This window comes from Phoenix dactylifera, chromosome 3, assembly GCF_009389715.1.
Source record: "Phoenix dactylifera cultivar Barhee BC4 chromosome 3, palm_55x_up_171113_PBpolish2nd_filt_p, whole genome shotgun sequence".
NCBI classification, from domain to species: Eukaryota; Viridiplantae; Streptophyta; class Magnoliopsida; order Arecales; family Arecaceae; genus Phoenix; species Phoenix dactylifera.
Window position 1 is genome coordinate 21,209,997 of NC_052394.1, and position 17,488 is coordinate 21,227,484.

Consider the following 17,488-nt stretch of genomic DNA (forward strand, 5'->3'; position numbering starts at 1 on the left):
TCCGCTCCTGTGATATGTGGGAGATGGCCGGATGGCCGTCTCTCAAGGATGGGATCATTAACTTGACACCATGTAGCTGGTCCCGTTAATGGGAATTGGTCTTGAAAACAGGACATTCTGCACTAATATGGCATGATTTCCACAAGGTTTCTTCCACTCCTAGTTAAAAAACCAGAAAAATATGCCAACGACATTGGGTGAGATGATAAAAAGGTATAACAAATGTCATATTTAAGCAATATTTCTTAAGACTTTCATTGGCAACTGCCAACAAAATGTAAAGCCTACAAATCAGAAAGAGTTGGTGTTATGAATTTTCCTTTTTAAAATACAGTAGTTATTGATCACGGTGTCCGAACCTAATACCTAAGGTTTTTTATATTCTTGGCTTGATGTTCTCCATGCGTTATGAAGAGCATAAGAATGCCATCTCACAAAACAATTAATCTGTAATAGCTTGAGATCTGAATCCAAAGAGTAGAACATTCTGAATAATCACCGGGCAAGCAATCAAGCAACCACCACAAAAGAAGGGGAAACAAAAGATTTGGAAGATAAAAATTTTGAATGGGAATCATTGCAGCATTTCATTGTTGCTGCTGCTGTCATGAGTATTATTCTTCTTTCACCATGTACAAGATCTAAATCACAAAATTACGAATATCATAGTCATTTAGATGTCCACTGAACTGTAGGAATGCATGTTATAGTCTGGAACCCTCCTCAATGATGTCCAACAAACCACAGCTTCTGCAGCAAACTGCACAATGTTATAACGCAAAGTGGTATAATTTCATGGTTAGGGGAAGTCCAGCAGACAACAAAGCTCCGCTACAGTCTCAGACAAACTCGAAACGCACGAGCAACTTCGCAGAATTTAGCTTTACTCCCTTGCGGTCGTAGAGCGGCACGGCTCGGACCCCCGGCCTCAATTCTAATACAGGCAGGCAGGTCTGTCCGCCGAAGTCATTCTGGGGCATGTTAAACTTATGGACTTCGAAACTCAGCAAAGCCAGTTCTGGAACAGTTAATGGGAAACCAAATTCCTCATCCCATACTGGTGTCCAATCATCAAATATCGTTCTCGTCCTCTTCTGCATTGAATCAGCTGGCACTCCAGCTATCCCTACCTGGAAATTGAAACACAAGTTGCTTCCCATGTTATATATCAACAAGATTGCACATCATATTAGTAACTGTGGCATGCAAGGTCCTAGTTAAACATGAGCACAGAAAGCAGGGTGGAGACTATGGTTTTAAATTCTGACCTTCATATAGAAATCCGGAGGGGAATAGGGATCAAAATGCAGATGCTTAAAATCCAAGCGCCATCCGTCTCCCATATATACTTTAACCTGTTATGAGCGTATGAATTTAGGAAACTTGGCAAAAGGAGGATAGATGCATATATAATTCACAAATGACCGACCTTTAAGGTTTTCTTCACAGGTAATCTTGCTTTGGGATCAAATACCTGACCATTTGGATTGGCCTCTAGCAAGAAATCAGGCTTTTTTACATAACCACAACCACCATTGGCTCTGAAAAATCCATGCATCAGCCAAAGAGATCTTCCATATCCCTATCAAAGGGGAAGACAGACAAACTAATCAGTCTATGAAGTACCAATTTGTGGAAATCCTCAATATATAGATTAATAAGAAAATGACATATGGGATTATCTGTTCTAAGGGAATTGAGTTTGGACAAAAATGGCAACTTAACTTTTTTTTTTTTTTTTGTTTGGAAATCAACAATAACAATTTTATTCATGTGATCTTGTATTTGAAATTCATATGATAATCTTGTGCATGAATTTCTTCTGGTTTCTATAGGAATTTTTCTAATTTTTAGAATTTTTTGTGATGATTTAGGATTAAAGTGGAAAAACATAATAAAGAAATCAGTTTGTTGAGTATTTTGTGTGATTTTATTTGTAAAACCCTGATTGCTGTACACTATCTTTTCCGCTCATATGATTTATGAACTTTACTCTCCAAGGTTTCCCTTCATAATTCCAACTCGGCAGTCAGCGGTGTTCTATCTCATCAAACATAATATGAAAAACAGAAAAAAAAAGTTATTCTAAGAGGTATTCTAATTATCACTAATTATTGATCTATGATGAGGGTAAAGAAAAATAAATAATGCCCATCTTAACAAGCAGCCAGCAATTTGACAGACCAAAATCTAGAGAGAGAGAGGCAACAAATATCAGACACCCAATAGTTGAAGAATTTGCTCATTCGTTATGGTAAGATGTAGTTTGCAAGTGAAGATGCTTAACATTTGCATAATTGCTTGTTTTAACCAGTTAAATTTACAAGCTGCCCGAACTTTTACCATGTAGTATTTGGTACCGTCATCCAAAGGTGTCCTGCTCGTGTTTGAAAACAATGAATCAGCATAAAGAAAGTCTGCAAGGGATTTTTCTTTTTTCTGTCAAGGAAAAAGATGGGGCTAACAAAGTCTGCAAGGGATGTCTGTAACCACCATTTCGTTGTTAATATATGTATATAAACCTTATATAAGCCTCAATCTTAGCAGAAAATTTGATAAGTCTCACAACAACTATAATGTTGTTTCTTATTTTAAATCAAAAGTTTGCTGAATATTTCACATAGCAAGGATTTCTAGTTCTCATCAATTTACCCATCTGAAATTCCAACACTGATGCTTTTGCTAAATATAAAAGAAAGATCATGAATGCGAGTGTAACTGATCAGCAAATTATCAGCTCACTTGTTGAGCATGGAAGCTAACCTGCATGTTAAATGCAACCATCTGTGCACCATGCTGCCACCCAAGCAAAGGTTTGTAGTTAGAAGATGTAATACGTGTACCTTTCGGGTATATCCTGATCAAATTCTTCTGAGTGAACCTATGATGCCAAGCAGAACAATTCTCAGTCAGATTAAAGAGGACAAGAATGTGTCAGGCTAGTCTCCTTTCTGTAGCTTCTGCTACACAGAGCATAAATTAAAAATACACTAATTTGACTCATCAAGAAAATAAAATAGAACATATGCAGGTGGTTACAGAATTAACTTGGAATCGCCAAGGAAACTATCCCTTCTGACCTACCAAACCACATATTTAGTCTCAAAAAGACTGATATTCATTAAGAATGTAAATATTACCTTACAACATCAGCTCTATGGGATACTGCTGCCTTTCCAAACTCCTGCTCGCTCAAGCTAAGCCGCCTTACTTTGTCATGATCCAGCTTTAGCGACTCTCTTAACCGACCTTTAGGTTTCTGAGCATGAATAGTGATAAGTAGTCTGTATCGAGGTGCTGAATTCTGCTGGAAGAAGTCATCACCATCAGTATCTTCCTCCTGATCATGATCATTCCGTTCGTGATCATTCTGCCGGAGATTGATGGCATTCAATGGTGATCAGTGTCAATGCGTCAAATCTAAGTTCTGAATATAAAGCTCTAGGATGAGCAAAATTTATACATGTATGGACATATCAAAAAATTCAGGCTCCCGAAGTGGGCCTCAGCACCCAGGCCGAGAGACCGAGCACAAGGGCCCACAAAGCAGAAGCGGTGTTGGTTTACGGTTCTCTGTGTTAAGATCTTACGATGCTATTAGCCAGTCTATAGCACGATAACCGAAACTAGAACAAGTGACTATAGCCCACAATGCTTTCCTTCCCAAAGTGACTAAACTAAGTTTGATATAGAAAGTCGTTAAGGTAGCAAAGTTTTTTGTGCCATACAATCGGTGTTGATCTTCATTTTATACATTTTATTAGCAACTGCTCAAATCGGTATCCTATAAATACAAGATGCATCATAACATGAAAGAAAAAATTATATGTGCACCTTATCATCATATTCGAGTTCAGGTTTTTGTTCTGCAAACTCCTGTGCCGTTGGTTCATCATCAGATGTTACCTTTCCCTTTTGAGAGTTGTTCTCCTTAGGTGGTTTACTTGAAATAATGATCATCTTCTTAAGAGCATCTGGAGAAGGAAAATCCTCAAGAGTTTCTGTCTGGGGGTAATAAAGCATGTCTCCAAATGTTCCAGTGATCATCTGAAAAAAAACGAATACTGCAGTTAAAATTAAGGATCCAGAGAACTATAAATTCAAATGTAGAAAAGCATACTCACCTCAGCTACTTTATCCTGAAGATCTGGGGTGAGGTGGTCCTCTAAAGTTATCACAACAGGGTACTCCGATGCACAAAAAGCATACTCTTTAATGGACCTCAAACATTTGAGGAGTTTCACTGGTTTTGTCAGTGTCCTTCAAATGCAGTAAGTAAGCTACTAAGGGTAGTTGCAACATGAAGGAAAGAGTAAAATTTAAAGGCTTTAAATTAAAGATATATGTAATCAGCTGATTCTATAGTTGGTAGCAGAAAGAAAAGGCCTAATCGGCATACAAAGAGCACTTTTTCAGGCCTTGTTTCAAATTATGATTTCTAGGAAATTAACCTTGTTAGCAGTGTCTTGGAGAAAACAGCATAGCGAGCATCCCTAGTTAATAATGCTAATATTGTGCCCTCTGTTGAAGAACAAAACTATCATCAAGTGGATATTGAAATTAACTATAGATAGATGGATAGATAGATAGACAGACAAACAGATAGATAGATAGGATTTTCAAAATTCTCTTACAACATCATCAACTACTTCTAAGGTGGCGAATATCTGTTGCTCAAGACAGCTAGGTTGCACATTTTATGCAGAATCCACAATCTCAATAACAAGTAATATTGAGCATCACAACAATACCATCAATAAAGATTTTGATAGGGTTGGAAATACCTTCCATGGAAAACTTTAACATTATCTTTTGCAGAATTTGGCCACAAATCCAGCTCAATTACTCTGACACCTCTCTGCAACGCTTCTATGATTGGGACATCACTGCACTTGCTGTTAAGCTGGTTTCCGGTCAAGTATGAATTATGGCCTGTGTACATGTAATAATGAGACAATGGAGCAGTCATATCTTGGCGAACCTGGAATAAAAAATTAATTTGAAACACCTCATGTTAGTACCAAAAAATAAATAATAAAAGAACAACTCTTAATCAAACAACTATTTTTACTTTAAGAGAGATTAAAAAAAAGCAAATTAACATAAGGTTCGCAGCTGCCATGAGAAATATATAGTTTTGGAGGAAAATATCAGATATTGCATGAGGGTCGAAGTTATGTTCATCACTTTACAACTAGAGTATTACTGTAAGTCCCTGGGTGGTCCATATAAAAGTACCATAATTTAACATAGCTATGAAATAAAAATTTCGCTCTCCATTTGTATGGAATATAGAGAATATGCTTTGAGACACCAATTGGTGAATGCAAAATATTTCTTGCGCCCACATAACGCTGCTCTGGCCGCTCGATATTTAGCCATTTTTTGCGTACTGCACTACTTTTCACGAGTTATATGCTAGTCCCTTGGCTACATGGAAAGTAAACTATTTATATGCATGAATTAGGAGTGCAGATTCTTTGCAATCTTAGTAAGATTGCACGAGAGATATATACGATCAGGATGTGTGGCAAATTAAGGCACATATTATGTTATCAGAAACCAATCTTTCTTTTCATTATAAGAAATTTTTGCGTGATGAACATATTATGTAATCAGAAACCAACCTTTCTTTTCATTGTAAGCAATTTTTGCATGATGATGTATTTATTAGCGGCATAGCGCTATGCCGTGTCTACCATGTTATGTTCTGGGTTCGCGCGTAGGAAACGGACCTGTGTCCGGATGGGTGGGTTGAGCTCGTCGGAGAAGAGGTAGTGGCTGTGGAAGTCCTCCAGCGTGAGGAGTGGGCGGCCGAGGCGGTGGTGGAGGCAGTGGACATGCCGGACCCGGTCAACGATCAGCTTAGCGTCGGCGAGGGTGGCGCCGGCCTCGCCCTGGGCCTCGGCGAGGAAGCAGAGGAGATCGTCGGGCCCCATGTGGTTGCCGCCATCGGTGTAGGCCTCGAAGGCCGCCTTCACGTCCGGCGGCGGCGCCGCTTCGCTCCGCCGGAACTTCTGTGTGAAGAAGAGGCAGTGCTTGTAGCTCCCCATAGGCTATTGCTGGACTTCTACCAGCAGAATTCCTTCAGTATCAATGCCGGTTTATAGCTCCGAGTTTGGGGCGCCAGCTCGATCTCTGATATTTTCTTAGTGGATGACATGAATGGGAATCTGATTCCGGTCGGCAGCGTAATGATTGACGGCAACCCAGGGAGGGAATTTAGCCAACCCTTCAATCGCAGCATCGGATTAATTTACATGAAAAGTGATTCGCCGTCCGGACTTTTCTGAGATCGAGTACACACTGGGTAATGCGAGGAAGATTTCGGAGAGAGAAAAAAAAACATCTTGCATGAGCATGATGCCAGCCTGCTTCGGTAACAACATGAAGTCATCTCTGATCAAACTTTCAATAAAATAGTTTTTCGAAAGCATGCATCACATAATTGCTTAGGTTAATATATGAAATGAGACAACAGTCTGACTTGACGTCCCTTCTTACGTGAGGATCGATATTTGATAATTTTACCTAGCTCTGTTATCATGCCAGGTAATCATTTAATTCTAAAATCTTCAGGATGAATTTAGTAAAGCAAATAAATTTAATAATAACTTTCTTGTGCTTTGCAGCATGTTTGTTTGAGCGGGCTAAGCCACATTACTCATGGAACCAAAAATTTATATATAGGATGTTTGAACTAATGTTTGGTGGTGAATTTCTATATTATCTTTCATGTCATTGACGAGAAAGTCATTTTTTTTCGATCACTCAAATATATAATAAGGATTCATGCCTTGCACGAGATTTGGTGGGGTTACCATCAAAGTTCCCCCTAATTGTCTTCTTGGGATGTTCTCAATGCCTCAAACTAAAACTATATCCAAGCTTTAGCCTCATGCTAATAGCCACCTTAAGATGGGAGCAGTGATGACTATGGTTTCTTCTCATTTTCATCAAAAAAAATATTTTTTGGTTCCTTCTCCAGCAAGTTTTATTATTTTAAACATCGAAATGATCTCGAACATTCATCCTTTTATTCGCGTCTTCTTCGACAACAGGTGCACATGGGTGATGTATCCAATGAGTTTTTTTAAAGATGACTTATCCATCTTCTTTTGGATTAAAATAAGAAGACTACTCATCCATGTAGCCAAATTCCATCCCAACAACAACCATACCGTGCACATGGAGTGAATCACTCAGTTAGCTCCACATGGCCAGGTAGAAAGGACTAAAAACAATTTAAGACAAATTAGAAAAATTAGAAGAAAAAATATTTAAGGATGCTCTTTACATAGTGAAAATCTAAGAAAAATAATCAAAAAAAAATATTAAAGTGATCTTTTTATATGAATTGATAGTGAACCTGCCCATCCAATTGCGTGCTGGAGAATAGGATTCTCAAAGATAACAATTAAGGCTCCTTAAATTGACATGCATTGATGATCCGCCTAAAAGGTGAGACTTTTTGCCGAGTTGATGCCATGGGGGAGAGAGAATCTATTTTTATTTTTTTAATTTTTGCTAAGGAAATAAAACCATAAAAGCAGTGAAGCTCACCTCTTCATGCACTAAGATGGATTTGATGCATGTGGAATAAAGTGAAAGAAAATCATATGACCGGCAATATCTTTAATTTTGGAAAAAAATCCTTTCCTTTTCCCTTTGAAGAATGGAATTTAAGGCCAAATGGAAAGCAGCAAGAACCGACTAAAAATAAAAACACTTGTCATTATCATATAGCTTCGTCTTGGAGGACTCCTTGGCACTATGTATAAATGGAAGGGATGAGTGGGGCCCAAGGAAATTCTACCTCGGGGAACAGGGAATGTTGCCGAAGATCATGATTTGGCAGTTTCAAGTTGGCGTTTTCGAGACTTTACAAGCCGGTCCATCCCAGTCCATCACTATTTCCTAGTCTAAATTATGAATCTTCGGATCAATATCTAATGTTCATATCAATTTTTCAGAAGCTTGAATATTTTTTAATAAAATTTAATTTCTATGTATACCCTCATCCCATGATGGATTTGGAGTCTTGATTGAAATCTTTAGCAAGTCAGGTTGCTGTCTCCAATAAGTGAACTCAACAAGTCAGTTCTGGATTGGCTTGGTTTGGATAAAATATATTTTTACTGAGAAATAACTCAGATAAGCAGATTCTAGCCTCCATGGCCAATCCGAAGCTTCATCTTTTCCTAGCTCACTGAACACTGACAAACAAAAATCATATGAGGCAGGCAGTAGAGAAGGAAATATGGGATGGACTCTCCATATTTTTCCTAGTGCCCATCTTAAAGCAAAAGCCCAAAAGCCAGGAACTTCTCTTACTAGCAGAGTCGTCGGTTCCGTAATAAATATATATAAAAAAAAGAAGGAAAGAAAGTCGCACATAACATCCTCTTTCTTTCTCATCAAGCCTCTCCATCCATTCTCTTCCTCGTCAAAGCGTCTTTTTTGTCCGTGAGGTCTTTCTCCTCCTTTCAAAGTCTCTCTCTCCTCCAAATCTCTCTCTTTCTCAAGACTTTGCACCAAAGAGTTTCTAAAATCTAAGGAATGATGTACATATCATTCCTTATGTTAGAGAAAGCTAAAAAATTGTGCATTATGTACTCGTACTGATAAACATCATATTGTAAAAACTGTACATCGATTTATCTAAAGATGTGTATTGGCATACTAGATGGCTTAATTTACTTGTTGTGTATCATCTAGCCATATAGTGTGTACCGGTAAGAAATATATTTTGAAAATTATATATTGATTTACTTGGAGGTGTGTATTAGATCACTGCTAGGTGTGTATCAAAAAATCTTGTAGTATGTATCAAAAAGTAGACGAGTATATATCATTTAACCATATTTGTGGATTGACGAACATGATATTTTGGAAAGTATGTATCACTTTACTTGGAGGTATGTATTGGGTTGCTAGATGACTAATTTGCTAAGTATATATTACTTGACCATGTATCATATACTAATGAACACTATATTTTAGAAACTATATATCGATTTACTTAAAGATGTGTATTAACTTGCTAGATGACTAATTTTTTTGGTAAGTATCATCTGGCCATGTAGTGTGTACCGGTAAAAGGCATGTTTGGAAAACTATGTATCGATTTATTTAGATGTGTGTATCAAATCACTGGTGGTATGTATCAAAGAAACTTGTATTATGTACTAGAAATTTGATGAGTGTATATCATTTAACTATATAATATGTATTGATAAACATGATGTTTTAAAAATTATTTATCAATTAGCTTGGATATGTATACTGAGTTACTAGATGACTAATTTTGCTAAGTATGTATTGTTGGAAAAAAATTGCAACCAAGGAATAATGATGCCACAATTTTTTTTTCTCTACAACATAATTTTTAATGTAGAAAAATCCTTATATGTGAAGAAAAAAACTATGGGACCTAGTCTAGCCAAAAACTTTTATTATTTAAAATATTGGGATTACAATAGATCCTCTTTAGTTCAACTAGAGGCTGCACAAACATCAACAAGATTTAATCTTAGCTTCCACAACAAAAACATTCATCACCAATAAGGCGAATTTCAACAATAAATAACAAAATATAGAATAGATCTCACCAAGTATTGATGCTTGAAATAATCAATAGAGAAGGCTTTTTAAAGATCCAAATCGTTCAATTTGTAGCTCTCAATGTCGGAAACAATATACTGAAATTTCAGCCAAATCTAGATACAATCAACCATCCAATCATCTCACAAAGCAGCACCTTTTCTATCTCTTCTTCTTCTCTATTTTTTTTCTCTCTTCTGTTTAACAAAGAGCCATGCACTCTCTGGTTTCCTGGCAATTTACTCATCCAAGCCGCCGGTTCCTTCTTATCTCGTTTTTATTTTAAATTTAAATGAGGTAGCTCCTATATTAGGAGGGACCACACTAACATGTATCAACTAATCGTGTATTGTACATCGGTGAATATCATATTTTAGAAACTATATATCTATTTATCTAAAGATGTGAATTAGCTTACTAGATGGCTAATTTTCTTAGTATCTATCAACTGACTATTTAGTGTATACTGGTAAAAAGCATATTTTGAAAACTATGTATCGATTTATTTGAAGATTGTATTAGATCACTACTGGGCGTGTATCAAATAAGCTTGTAGTATATATCAGAAAGTCGATGAATATGTACCATTGAACCATATAATGTGTACCGATAAATATAATATTTTGAAAATTATGTATCAATTTGCTTGAAAATATGTATTAAATTGCTAGATAACTAATTTACTAAGTGTATATTATCCGATCGTGTACTGTATATTAGTATACCATGCACTGAAAATTATGTATCAATTTATCTAAAGATATATATTGACTTACTAGATGACTAATTTACTTGGTATGTATTCTTTGGCCAGATAGTGTATATCGGCAAAAAAAATATATTCTAAAAAAATAAAAATACCCTAACTATTTTTTTATTTTTTAACTATATTTTTTAATTTTTAATTATATAATTTATAATTCTATTAGTAGAAGAAGTTTTCGGGTTCGACAAATTTAGTACCTGCACAGGATCTTTTGTTGGAGCGTGACACCTAGGTCAGCGAAACCGCGTCCTGCAGGGCGCCGACTTGAGCAACGTGTCCATCGTCGCAGAGGGCCGGTGCCGGATCCAAATAAACAACACACAAACGAATATTTTCAAGTCTCGTCTGCGCCATGACGCGCGAACCACCGCTACCAGATGGCGTCCAACCAGTGCCACGCCGAAATCCGCCTTCCAACCTGATGGAGGACCATAGATTCGGCCCCAATCGCCTAGGCCAATCCATATCCCATGTCCCCCCTAAAGCATATCACGGGGCGCCGCCCTTCCCATCCTTATCTCCATATAAAGTCCCGAAGGAGAAGCCCTATAGAGGCCATACATGTCCGATCGAGTATTCCTCCGACGACGTTTGCTGCTACGTACTAATCCTACACTTCTATTACGATGGCTTCTCAAGCGGCCGAGCAGGAGATCTTTGCCCACTTCTTCGACTGCTGGCTTGGTCAGCTCGACCGCGACCTCCGAGCCCTCCTCGCCGCCGACGAGCCCTCCCTCGACACGCGGCACCACCCTCATGACGACGCCAACGACGACGAGCACCAGCTCCGGTCTCTAGTAGAGATGGTGCTGGGGCACTACGAGTACTACTACCGCGCCAAGTTGGCGTCGGCACGGCGCGACGTGTTAACCATCTTCTCCACCGCCTGGGCCTCCTCCACCGAGAAGCTCTTCCTCTGGGCCGGCGGCTGGCGGCCCAGCGCCGCCTTCCAACTCCTCTACTCCGAGCTCGGTCGCCGGATCGAGCGATGCCTCGTCCAGGGTGTACTCCGGGTCCAGGACCTGACTAGGCTCTCGGCCCTCCAGCTCGAGCAAGTGGATCGGCTCCAGAGGAAGACCATAAAGACCGAAAGAAAGATATCGGAGGAGGAGGCCAAGGCTCAGGAGTTGGTCGCGTGGCCACAGATGGTGGAGATCTCGCATGAGATCACGGAGAGCGGGCGAGAGGTGGCGGCGATGGAGGAGGGGTTGGTGGGAGCGAAGGAGGCGATGAAACGGGTGCTGGAGAGGGCGGACCAGCTGAGGATGGAGACGATCAAAGGCGTCGTGGGGATTTTGAGGCCGCGGCAGGCGGTGCAGTTTCTAGCCGCCGCCGGAAAGTTGCTCCTCCGGGTTCATAGGTTCGGAAAGGTTGTTGACGCGGCCGCCGCGGCGGTGGCCGACGGAGTCGGCTACCACCGCTGTCCTCTCGTTGGAGAGGAAACTACAGGTAGTAATTAAGCCTGAACAAGGGGTAACGGAGCAGCAGAAATATGTACGGGAGGTTAAGGGAAAGGGGAAGGGCACAACCGGGGCGATGCCTTATGGCCCTTGGTTGGTCACACACAGAATTCGCCCCCCTCGTCCGGTGCAAGCAGGGAACCGACCGAAGAAGAGTCCTGAGTCTGGTGGAGGGTCGACTTCAGCGGCGATACCGGCGAGCTCGGAGATGAGAGCGGCGGTGAAGGGAAAAGGTGCTGCTAGTTGCTCGGAGGATCGAGACGGCTGGCAGACTCCATCAAAACTTGCCCGCCGGAAAGCATCCGGGAAATCCTATGCGGGTGCTCCCTCGGTGGTTCCGTCCGGCGGAGCGGGTCGACCCGGCGGGGCTGCTTCTTTTCAGGCTGAGTCGAGTCGCACCAACCATGTCCGGGCTCGTTATGCGGTCCAGCCATCTGGTGAGCAGGAGAGGGGGCAGCATCCGGAGCGGGTTAGCCAGAGCCCGACTCGGGATGGGGCTGGAGTCAGCTCGCATTTGGTCGACGGGGTCCAGTCTGATACACCTGGGTTAAAGGGTGCGGATCCGAGCTCATTCAAACGGGTGAGGAGCCCGACCTCTGGTCTGATGGTGTTGGATGATCTGTATCTTAACAGATCCGACGGCTTGGAACTTCCGGCAGAGGGGCAGCGGAGATTCGAAGGCAAGGGTCGCCGGCGATGTCGGAGCTCCCCCCCACCTTCTTCGCCGGAGTCTGGCCGGACACCCAGCACAGGGCTGGCAGTTGGGGGAGGACGCCAGGGTGAAGAATCTCGGCCGGGCGGGACTTCTCGGCTCGTGTCCGCGGAAGACTCATCGTCTCCGTCGGCTGAGGGAGGCTCGCCGTCGCCGGAGATGGAGGGTGTGGCGGCGCAGACTAAGGCAACGGGAGGCAAGGCTGGCAAGCTGGTGGCAAAGGAGCTATCGGCCACTGTGAAGGGGTCTGCTACTGTGGCTGAGGCGTGCCGGATGGCACAAAGGAACAGTGTGCAGGGGGATGCTAGCCATGTTCAGCTGCTGCTCCAGGTGATGGCCTCTGTGCAGAAAAGTTCAGAGAAGGTGAGTTGCGATGTAGGCTCTTCAGCTAGCAATGGGAACAGCTCCAAGGAAGAGGGCTGTGCCGTCATCTTGAGTGATTTATGAAGATCATACTATGGAACTGCAGGGGGGCAGGGAAACCTTCCTTTGCTCCGGCTTTCCGTAGATTAGTTCAGCAGCATAGTCCAGACATATGTGTCTTGCTTGAGACCCGTTTGTCCGGTAGTAGTTTACAGAAGGCTAGGAGAGCAGTGCCGAGATCTTGGGGTTTTTATGCAGTGGATTCCATTGGGCTATCGGGTGGAATAATAGTTACTTGGAGACTAAATTTTGGCAATTTGGACATCTTCAACATGTGTAATCAAGAAGTCATCATGGTGATATCTGAGGGGGGTAGACGGCCATGGATATTTGCAGCAGTTTACGCTAGCACTGACTTCAGGGTCCGGAGGACATTGTGGGAGGAGGCATCCAGGGTGGTTGATCAGGGAGCACCAGTGCTGATAGCAGGTGATTTTAATTGCATTGATGATCCACAGGAGAAAATGGGGGGGAAGAATTTCAGTTACAATAGGAAGGTGAGGGAGTTTCAAGAGTTCATTTCTGGGAATGGATTGATTGATTTGGGTTTTGTGGGGCCAAGGTATACATGGTGCAATAACCAACAGGGCTCGGCTCGGGTTTGGGAGAGACTAGACAGAGCTTTTGCTACAGCTGAATGGATTCAGGAATTTCCAGAGTTTCGGGTCAAGCATTTGCCGAGGATTGCCTCGGATCACAGCCCTATATTGGTGAGTACGGAGATCCCTATTCCACTTCGTTGTCCTTTCAGATTTGAGAAGTTTTGGTGTTGTTATCCCCGGTCTTGGGAGGTAGTGAGTGAGGCATGGGGTATGCCGGTGAGGGGTGACGCGATGTATCGAGTTTCTCGGAGGTTGGAGCTGACAAGGAGACGATTGATGAGGTGGAATAGGGATGAGGTTGGGAACATTTTCAGAAGGATAGAGGAAATCGAGGAGGCTATCACTAGACTACAGTCTCAGGAGGTACTGAGGGGAGGGTTATTGGCAGGGGAGATGACAGAGCTCAGATCTCTTCTATCTTTGCATGATTCTCTTCTTCGTCAACAAGAGATATTCTGGAGGCAGAAATCAAGAGTTCAATGGATTTTAGAAGGGGATCGAAATACTAAATTCTTTCATCGATCTACACTAGTCAGGAGGCAGAGGAACAGGATCAGGGTCATCAGGGGAGAGGATGGACAGTTGACAGAGGAGCCGGACAGGATTATACGGGTGGTGGAGCAGTTCTTCAGAGCTAGGTGGACTGAGCAGACAGGGAGTGGGATTTCCACAGACCTACCCCTGCCTTCGGTGGGGGTCTCGGCGGAGGAGTCTTCGGTGTTGATTAGGCCGGTTACGGGGAGGGAGATTCAGGAGGCAGTATGGTCCCTTGCGGGGGACAAGGCACCCGGCCCGGATGGTTTTCCTCCGGTATTTTTTCGTAGATATTGGATGCTAGTTGGGCAGGATGTGATTGAGGCTATCCAGCAGTTCTTCCGTACGGCGGCGATGTCATCTGATTGGCAGAGAACTTTTATTGCCTTGATCCCCAAGAGACAGGACCCTACCGAGCCGGGCCACTTTCGCCCCATCAGTTTGTGCTCCACTTTGTATAAGGCAACGGCTAAGATCTTAGCTGTGAGATTGAGAGACATACTACCCAGGCTCATTAGCCCAGAGCAGGGAGCTTTTGTCGCCGGGCGGAGCATTACTGATAATGTGCTCATTGCCCAGGAGTTTATGCATGATCTTGGTAGGGCTCCTAGACGGGGAAGTTTAATGGAGATCAAACTTGACATGGAGCGGGCATATGACAGATTGAGTTGGGACTTTGTTCAGCATTCCCTACAGAGCTTTGGTTTCCATGAGACATGGATTAGATGGGTTATGGGATGTGTGAGGGGCCCTTCCTTTGCTATATTGGTAAATGGGACCCCTTCCTACTTCTTCGAGTCCTCTGTTGGTCTTCGCCAGGGATGTCCTCTATCTCCCTTACTCTTCATTATGTGTGCTGACTCTCTCTCTAGGGCTTTGCGGAGTGCCTGGACTCTCAGCGGCTGGAGGCATATAGACCGGTACGGGGGACCAGGCCGATATCCCATCTATTATTTGCTGATGATTGTTTACTCCTGGCCCAGGCGACCAGGCAGGCTGCTCAGGTGATTAGATCTATTGTTTCTGATTATTGTGCTGCTTCTGGACAACGAGTCAATCTTGCTAAGACAACGATACACTTTAGCCCGAAGATCAAACCACAAGTGAAGGCAGCTATTTTGGTGATTTTGGGGGTTAGGCAGCAGGACAGTGGCCTGAGATACTTGGGAGTTCCGATTACGGGTCGACGACTACGCAGAGGTGATTGTCTTTCACTAGAGACCAGCTTCAGACACAGGTTGGAGGGTTGGCAGACACATACTTTATCTATGATGGGTAGGGTTACCTTGGCACGGACAGTTTTGAGCTCCATTCCGATTTACCTCATGTCTAGCTCCATACTCCCAGTGGCGTTATTGAGATCATTTGAGAGGCTTATCAGAGACTTTATATGGGGCAGGCGGGGTGACAGGGGTGGCATTCATCTGATGGCGTGGGAGGTGGTGTGCCAGCCGATTAGGCAGGGGGGCTTGGGCGTGACTTCTTTGATTTTGAGACAGGAGGCATTGGCGATGCGGCATGCAGCCAGATTTCTATTGGAGCCCGATAGTATGTGGTCCTCCTTGATGAGGGCCAAATATGGGAGACTGTTTATTGGCACCCGTGCTGGGCGCCACTCGTCCCCTATTTGGAGGGAGATTTGTGCCAGAGGTCCGATGGTGCTGTCGGCGATCAGATGGGCGGTGGGTGATGGTCGATCCATTGATGTACTCGAGGACAGCTGGGTGACGGAGTTTCCTATTAGTCAGATGCCGACGATGGTGGATGCAGAGCGGTTGCAGGGGTTTAGGGTATGTGATCTGATTTATCCCGGAGAGGGACGATGGCACGAGGGCTTGATACGGGAGGTTTTTGGAGAGCAGTTAGCGGCGAGAGTCATGGCATTACCTGTTCCATCGCGGGGGGAGCCGGATAGACTGATTTGGGAGCCGACGGGCAGATCGGGAGTCCGTGCCAGGGATCTTCTTGCTCGGATCGACACGACGCCTCACAGGCAGATGGATGTGGGTTGGATATGGAGGTTGAGGCTGCATCCTCGAGTAGCGCTCTTCCTTTGGAAGGTGGCTTGGGGCTGCCTTCCGACTAGGAGTGTTCTGGTTAGGCGCGGTCTGAGGATGACACAGTATTGTGAGGTTTGCCCGGAGACCGAGGAGACTATTCACCATGTCTTACTTCTGTGCCCTAGGGCTGTACAGATCTGGAGCAGCTTATCTGGGCTCCCACTTCCGAGGTGGGAGTTAGTGGAGGATTTGTTACAGTTTCTGCGGGATTCCACCAGGAGGCCTAGTATAGTACGACAGGGGATTATGGCTGCTTATTTGGCATTTCATATATGGCTGGACAGGAATGGACGCTTGTTTGAGGGGCGAGGGTCGGCCCCGAGGTTTGTGGTGGACAGAGCTATGACACAGGCGGCGGAGGTCTTCTCGATTACTTCATTGAGTTCATCTTTACTGGCTAGGGATATCTGGGGTACCTCTCTTGCTGCTGCAGCGACTGGGTATGCTTCTCTTTCTTGGGTACCCCCACCCCCTGGTTATCTTAAGATGAATTTTGATGGTGGTATGGCCATGGATAGAGCTTCTGGAGGAGTGGGCTTTGTTATCAGGGACCAGTACGGTAGGTTGATTGCAGCTGGTGGTCGGAGCACGCCAGGATTGACGGTTGTTGGGGCAGAGCTACGAGCTGCCTGGGAGGGTATCCGATACGCGAGGTGTGTGCTGGGGGCCGACAGACTATGCATTGAGGGAGACTCTGCTACTGTGATTGACTGGATACGGGGAGTGGATAGATATGGTGATGGTCATCCCTTGATTCGGGATACACGCAGACTAGTTCAGGAGTTATTAGCTGTCCGGATTGGTCATGTATATCGTGAGGTGAACCGAGCTGCAGACTGGGTCGCCTCATATGTTGCTCGTCATTCCGGGGAGGTCATCTGGACCAGCCTGGCAGCCGTTCCCCATTTGCTGCACTGTCTTTTGTCTTCTGATCTGGCAGGATGTACTCAATCTTGAATTATTGGTTATGAAATGCCGTTTTGACCAAAAAAAGAAAAAAAAAAAAAAAAGAAATATGTACGGACAGCATCGCATAGTTACCAACATTTACTGGGTTAAATTTTGTTGCTTTACGTTATGTTATGTTAGGCTAAAACTCCGTAACTTTGTGGTGAACAGGTTTTCTCTGTTTTTAATAAAATCTTTTTACATAAAGTAAATTTTGTGATTAGTTTCTTGTGATCTCATAGATAACCGAACAATTAATCCAAAAGTATTTAAATCTTATTTTAAGATTACTTATAAGTCTCCAAAATGCTGATATAAAAATGATGCCAAATTTAAAAAAAAAGGATAAAAACAAAAATATCATCCTTTTTTGTCACTGT

At 43.2% G+C, this 17,488-nt stretch overlaps 3 protein-coding genes across 3 annotated transcripts; 2 read left to right on the forward strand and 1 right to left on the reverse strand.

Moving 5' to 3' along the window:
- Nucleotides 1–554: 554 nt before the first annotated feature.
- On the reverse strand, nucleotides 555–6,090 carry LOC103718899 (phosphoinositide phospholipase C 4-like). The gene is made up of 9 exons (XM_026809247.2): nucleotides 5,736–6,090; nucleotides 4,785–4,981; nucleotides 4,125–4,260; nucleotides 3,835–4,047; nucleotides 3,141–3,370; nucleotides 2,764–2,881; nucleotides 1,430–1,582; nucleotides 1,269–1,355; nucleotides 555–1,130 (listed from the first exon to the last, which is right to left on the reverse strand). The coding sequence occupies exons 1-9, from the start codon at nucleotides 6,051–6,053 to the stop codon at nucleotides 840–842; spliced, it is 1,743 nt and encodes a 580-aa protein (XP_026665048.2). The 5' UTR covers nucleotides 6,054–6,090; the 3' UTR covers nucleotides 555–839.
- A 4,857-nt stretch (nucleotides 6,091–10,947) lies between these two features.
- Nucleotides 10,948–11,863, forward strand: LOC103718906 (protein DOG1-like 4). The gene has a single exon (XM_008807918.2). It carries the CDS (start codon nucleotides 10,996–10,998, stop codon nucleotides 11,827–11,829), a length of 834 nt encoding a protein of 277 aa, XP_008806140.1. The 5' UTR covers nucleotides 10,948–10,995; the 3' UTR covers nucleotides 11,830–11,863.
- Nucleotides 11,864–13,257: 1,394 nt separating this feature from the next.
- Nucleotides 13,258–17,117, forward strand: LOC120110131. Its single transcript, XM_039124070.1, has 3 exons — nucleotides 13,258–14,868; nucleotides 15,084–16,600; nucleotides 16,679–17,117. The coding sequence occupies exons 1-3, from the start codon at nucleotides 13,258–13,260 to the stop codon at nucleotides 17,115–17,117; spliced, it is 3,567 nt and encodes a 1,188-aa protein (XP_038979998.1).
- The last annotated feature ends 371 nt before the right edge of the window (nucleotides 17,118–17,488 follow it).

Excerpts from the sequence above, each read along its gene's own strand:
- LOC103718899 (XM_026809247.2), bottom strand. The coding sequence starts at position 6,053 with ATGGGGAGCTACAAGCACTGCCTCTTCTTCACACAGAAGTTCCGGCGG. Across the intron at positions 4,982-5,735 it reads ACCCACCCATCCGGACACAG|GTTCGCCAAGATATGACTGC; the intron begins GTCCGTTTCCTA and ends TTTTTATTCCAG. Across the intron at positions 3,371-3,834 it reads AACTCGAATATGATGATAAG|AATGATCACGAACGGAATGA; the intron begins GTGCACATATAA and ends AATCTCCGGCAG.
- LOC103718906 (XM_008807918.2), top strand. The coding sequence starts at position 10,996 with ATGGCTTCTCAAGCGGCCGAGCAGGAGATCTTTGCCCACTTCTTCGAC.
- LOC120110131 (XM_039124070.1), top strand. The coding sequence starts at position 13,258 with ATGGTGATATCTGAGGGGGGTAGACGGCCATGGATATTTGCAGCAGTT. Across the intron at positions 14,869-15,083 it reads GCCCTTCCTTTGCTATATTG|GCGACCAGGCAGGCTGCTCA; the intron begins GTAAATGGGACC and ends CTCCTGGCCCAG. Across the intron at positions 16,601-16,678 it reads CTTGCTGCTGCAGCGACTGG|AGCTTCTGGAGGAGTGGGCT; the intron begins GTATGCTTCTCT and ends GGCCATGGATAG.